General features: G+C 38.2%; 1 protein-coding gene across 1 annotated transcript in view; it reads right to left on the reverse strand.

Annotated features, from left to right (window-relative positions):
* Window positions 1–799: 799 nt before the first annotated feature.
* VPS35 (VPS35 retromer complex component) overlaps window positions 800–5,961 on the reverse strand; it is a 27,932-nt gene continuing 22,770 nt past the window's right edge. Inside the window, exons 14-17 of the mRNA XM_008702673.2 lie at window positions 3,818–3,997; window positions 3,059–3,298; window positions 2,430–2,573; window positions 800–1,786 (exon numbers count right to left, since the gene is read on the reverse strand). Coding sequence (XP_008700895.1) covers window positions 1,607–1,786; window positions 2,430–2,573; window positions 3,059–3,298; window positions 3,818–3,997 — 744 coding nt within the window. The 3' untranslated portion in view covers window positions 800–1,606. The remainder of the gene's footprint in view (window positions 1,787–2,429; window positions 2,574–3,058; window positions 3,299–3,817; window positions 3,998–5,961) is intronic.

Raw genomic sequence — 5,961 nt, forward strand, 5'->3', positions numbered from 1 at the left:
ATGAATTTGGGGGGTGGGGGAAGGACACATTCAGACCATAGTATCTAATAAGCGCTTGACATATATCAGTGGGGGGCAGGGGAGGGACAGATGGTGAGGTGTTAAGTGAGGTGGTCATTGAAAATGCCCATAAATTTGCAACTTCTCACTTCAAGAGGTGATCCTCTCTTACCATTGAGTATGAGCTAGACTTAGTGACTCCCTTCTGACAAACAGAATAAGGCAAAAACAACAGTATGTCACTTCGAAGGTCAGGTCATAAAAAGGCACGTGGCTGCCTCTTCGGCCTCTCTCGTGTGGGTCACTCTGGGGAAGACAGCTGCTACGTCATGAGGACACTCAAGCTGCCCTCCTAAAGGCCCACAAGGAGAGGAACAGAGGCCTCCAGATAAGGGTCATGTGAATGAGCCTGGAGGCCAGCCCCAACCAAACCCTCAGAGGGCTGCAGCTCCAGCCGAAAGTCCTGAGACACCTGAGCCAGAACCACCAGCTAAGCGGCCGCCAAGTTCCTAGAAAACCACGGGATAAATGTTTGTTGTTCCAAGACACTGAGTTTGGGGATAATCTGTTACATGAGCCTTCTGAGAGTTTAAATGGAGACACCATGCCCAGGAGAACAAGCTAAGGCCAAGGAAAGCAAATGGGTATAAACCGAAGAGGAGATGGCGCCTTGCTCAAGAAGTGCTTACACTGAGAGCTGAACAAGCAAGTACTGTAATGTAAGATTGTCTATTCAACTCCACAGGCGTTCTACTGGCTCCTTCTACACATCTAGTATGAAAGGGTAAAAAGTCCAAAATTGTTAATAGCAACTTTATTGTTCCACTGGTGCAAAAAAAAAAAAAAAATCATAATTGTATGACGCATTTCCCCTTAAATTTACAATGAAGGTTATACATAAATTATATCGATCACAAATTTTCTATTTTATACTATTTAGAACAAAATTATTTTGATAAATATGCCGAGGACAACATAGGTTCTTAATGGATGACTGAGTCCAAATATGCAAAATATAGCTTTTGGTATTGACCATGGTGTTTTAAAATTCTCAAACATGCATTAATATATTCTAGTTTTAGGGAAAATATTACACATGGCCTTATCTTGCATTTAGGGAAAAGCCCAAGCTGAATTTCACATACAGTATCCCTTTCCTCTAAATTAATCTCAAATTGGACTAGAGAACAAAGAGACAGACACTTTCAGGTTAGTACTCCCAAGTAATGAAGGAAATTACACAATCAACAAAATGGAATAAGGGAAGAAGAGCTTCATTAGTAGCTGAGATAAGTTGGTGGTTTGTTTTTGCTTTTTTTTTTTTTTTTTTTTTTTTTTTTTTTTTTTTACAGACCACACGACTTTTAAATAGCAGATCCATCATGCTACCCGGGGTGATCAGACAGACTGAACACTTATGAAGTGAATAACTTTATTAAGGTCCTGAAGGTGAGTGTCTTGAGGTGCTGGGTAAAACACATCACAGGTAAGAACGGGAAACCTACCTCAGCATTTCTGAAAGGCACAATCTATGGAAGGGAAACCTAGTATCATAAAACCCTTACTGGATGTACATGGAAAAGAGTATGGTGAGCCTGTTTCCTTTTCAAAGGATGAGACCTTCATAAATTGGCCCCTCAGATTCTGGTGATTCCCGCCTCAAACGCAAATGCTCCAGTGTGTTATGAAAATGTTTGTTAATCTGCTCTGTTTCTTCACTGGACTCAAGATTTGGGAGATCTTCTCGAATCTTTTGGATAAGCTGGTTCAAAACCTGAATTGTGACCTACAAGAAACATGTACAGTTAGACAATCAAGCATGTACCATATAAAAGATATAAGATAATTCAATAAGAATGTTTTGAGGATCTTGTGTTCCTCTCAACAGTCACTAAAGTAATTATAAAAAAAAAAAAGAGATGAAAACATGATTCCTGGTTTGAGCAACAACTGCTGGCAATTCACCAGAAAACATACAAAATGAAACAAAAACAAAAAGAAAAAAAACCCCAAATTTAATAAAAAACAGAGCATCGCGAACCAATAAAAGAAAAGCAAAATTTAATTTAACCTACAATCTTGACCAACACTGTATTATTGCTAAAAGGATATTCCATTTAGGAATTATTTTAAACTTATACCTAATGACCAATCAGCCTACTATATTTGTACACTATTTTGTGTTTTTCAAACAGACAGTGACTATTTTTATAAAATATTCATGAACAAAAGAGATGAGAATTTTCTTGCACACAATGAGTTCTTCCCCTACAGAATGAAAGAGACTAGGAGGTACATTCTCCAAACTCTGACCCTTGTAAACAAAAACGAAAGTACCGAGGTGATAAACTTTTCTATGTATCAAACTTCTGAAGAGGAGCAAAAGAAGATATTAGCTCACTAACAATTTTTTATTACAGTTTGCTTACCGCATCATTTTCCTTTTCATAAAAATAGATATATCTGTTCAGAATTTCTATAAAAAGTTGCACTTGTAAAGAGGGGTCCATGCATTGATTTGCTATTTTCAGAGCTTTCTTTAGGCATTCCATTACCCTCTTGCCTCCATGAAGCTAGAATAAAAGGGCGAGGGGATTGCAGGGTGGGGTGGGGGGAGTATTAAAGAGATTAATGAATTACAAATGTCCCGTTTCACACAAAGAAATAAACATAACCCTACAGTGGCTCTTAGGCAGGCAACCAATTTAAATCCTCATTTTTTTTTAAAGCACACAGCTACATTTACAAATATAATTTGTTTTATATATTTATATGTTAAATGTTTTATATTTATTATGTATACTTTTTAAAGGCAGTGGTATAAACTTGCTGTATTACAATATCCTCAAAGTGGGGCTTCAGCACAGGATGTAACTTTCTATATATTATACATCACTGTCCATTTCATTTCTTTTAATAAACAAAGCAATTTTCTTTCTACACTGTTTCTTTCTTTCTTCCTCCAAATGTTTCAGCTCTAGTGCACAAGGGCCAGGGCAGCTATTCCCTGCTAAGGAGCCCACCGCCTGTAACACGATCGGTAATGACCTTCCCTTACCTCCTCCCCATTTCTGTCTGTGTTTCTGCCAGACCAGAAAAGATGTGCACAGGTGCTCACAGCTCGGCCCTGATCGGGTTTCTTCAGAAGTTTGGATGCAGCAAGTGCACACTGAGTCCTCAAAGGCTCATGATTCTCTTCACTGAAGCACTTCATCCTCTCAAAAGTACCAATGATCAAGGTGATGGCAGCCAGCTGTGCTTTGGAATCACTGATTTCATCTTCATACAGAGAAAATGCCTGGTGAACAAGAAGCGGAAGAGACCTTTACTACCATCTTTACTACCTTTACTACCATTGGAGCATTTTCTAAAGTACTTCCCACCAAAACTCCCATCTTGTGAGATGCTCTGTAGTCCCTTCAGATCACAACATGCTGACCCCTCCCTTGGAGAGACAAAAGACACAGCTGATACAGGAAAGATACTCACAACTTGCAACGAGGACACTTGTTTTATCTTTTGTTTAACCCAGAGTTCCCACGCTGGATTAATAAAGGAACTTCTCACTCCATGAAACACTCATGCCAAGACCCACCTGGAAATCTTAAATCTCATTATAGCACCTAGTAACTGATCCATCTTCCTGCTCCAAACCAATCAATATGACTGGAGTATTATGGAGTTCCAAGATGGTGGGAAAGGGGTAGTTACCAATTCAATGAGCAGAAAATCCATGGGCACTACCACCGTAACTACAACAGGTGACTGAACATAGCAAAACTGATTAAACAACACAAAAAGGAGAAAAGACCATCACCTGGGACATAAATTCATATGCTACTGTTTCATGATTTTCAAAACCAATTTCTCCAGCAGCTAGAGCCCCTTGAAGAAAAAGTCTTAAGGGTAATTCTGCCAGCTCTGCTTTGATCAAAGCACTGATAGTCTGGTGAGCAAATGAAAAAATTTTCTGGCATTTCTTTTCCCATTTGTCATCCTAAAAGAGAAAAAAATAGTTTAAATAACCTTACTGTCAAGATTAACTTGCTCAAGAATATTCATATGAAGCTTCTATCACACAGGGAAAGCAGGAAAGCTGAGCTCAAGGTTCTCCTGTTCTCCTCCTCCTTCTCTGTCTCATTTATGAAGCACACAAGTGAATCAAGCGCAGTATCTTCTCAAAACATCCATTTGTGGTTACTGGCTTTGTAATTTTTGTATATTTGGCATTTTGTTTTTTTCTCATCAGAAAATCAACACACACCCCAATTGGACAGAATTAGGAAAATAAACAAATGAATTTTAAAAACTGAAATCATCCCTAAATCTACCACTCAGCAATAATCACTAATAACATTCTGATGTTAATACCTTCTTTCTTCCTAAGCAAATGTAATGCAACTGAGATCTCTATTCTGGTTTTGTTTTCTACTTTCTAGTAACTCACCAGAAGAGTTAAACTGGGTTCATGCTGCATATACTTGCATCAAACTTCTTTTCCTTCGCTTATTTTGTCATAACAATTTTCCTCATGATACTAAGTTACTGGAAATCACTTTAATGACTAAAAAATATTCCACACACTGCAAGTAGCATAATTAACTATTTCCTTTTGGACATACTCTGCAATACCATAATGAATGCTAAGCTCTATATACACAAAGTTTTAGTGAATCCCTAATTATTTCCTTAGTATAAATTCGTAGAAGTGGAATTATTAGTTCTTTTAAGGCTATACTTACATACTGCCAGTTTTTTAGAAAGACTGTACTATTTCACAGGCCTACCATTACTAGATGAGATGAATTCTCATTACACACTGCCACTGCAAACCTTCTTTTTCTTTTCTCTTTACCAGTTTGATTTCTAAGACAGAGGTTCATTGTTGTAATTACTAGTGAGGTTAAATATTTTATCCATGTTTGACCATACAAATTTCTTATTAAAGCAATCAGTTCTTTTCGTTTTTAAAAGAAGGTAATCAGGCGCCTGGGTGGTTCAGTCAGTTAAGTGTCTGCCTTTGTCTCAGGTCATGATCCTGGGGTCCTGGGATGGAGTCCCACATTGGGCTCCCTGCTCGGCAGGGAGTCTGCTTCTCCCTCTACCCCTCCTCCCTGCTTGTGCTCTCGCTCTCGGTCATGCTCTCTCTCAAATAAATAAAATTGTTAAAAAAAAAAAAAAGAGGATAATCGTCATAGACTTGCTACAAGGATTAAATGCAATAATCCAAGTATATAGGTAGTCTTGGGCACAGTATATGGCACACAGTGAATGCTAGTTGCTATTTCCACTGTTACATTCACCAAAATTCATACACAGAATGCTGGAAAAGGGACTAAATGAGCAGATGGCATAATAAAAACTGGCCAAAAGCTGCTATGTCAAGCTGGCAGGTATACTGAATAAATCTTATTTCTCCACTATGGGAAAAGTAAGCTTACTGAGGTTTATTCGTTAACACTAACCTGACTGTCCAACTTTCAGGTACATCAGATTAAAGTATTTTCTATAAAGCTATTATCATTGAAGACTTAAGCCATGATTCTGCTTAAGGAATAAGTGCATACAAAATGTACACAATTCATAAAATTACTCAATTTCAAGTGCTTTTGAAGAGAGGTTATAATGATGCAATGCTAGGCCCTTTCATGAGGCAAAACTACCTTGAATTAGATCTCACCTGTTAGTACTTGCAACCGCTGCATGAAATTACTGTATCACTTTAGACTCTAAGAAAGTAAAAGCATTCTTAAAACTAAAGCACTCTGAGCCAATTTTGTCATAAGCTTATCAATGTCTCACAAGTATCTTTATTTATTTTTTTAACATTTTTAAAAATTTATTCATTTGAGACAGAGAGAGAAAGAGTGTGTGCATGAGCAGGGGACAGAGGCAGAGGGAGAGGGAGAAGCAGACTACCCGCTGAGGCAAGATACCCCGCCACCGCCCGCCCCCCCCCCC

The sequence above is a fragment of the Ursus maritimus genome, unplaced genomic scaffold (genome assembly GCF_017311325.1).
Source record: "Ursus maritimus isolate PB19 unplaced genomic scaffold, ASM1731132v1 scaffold_19, whole genome shotgun sequence".
Taxonomy (NCBI): Eukaryota; Metazoa; Chordata; class Mammalia; order Carnivora; family Ursidae; genus Ursus; species Ursus maritimus.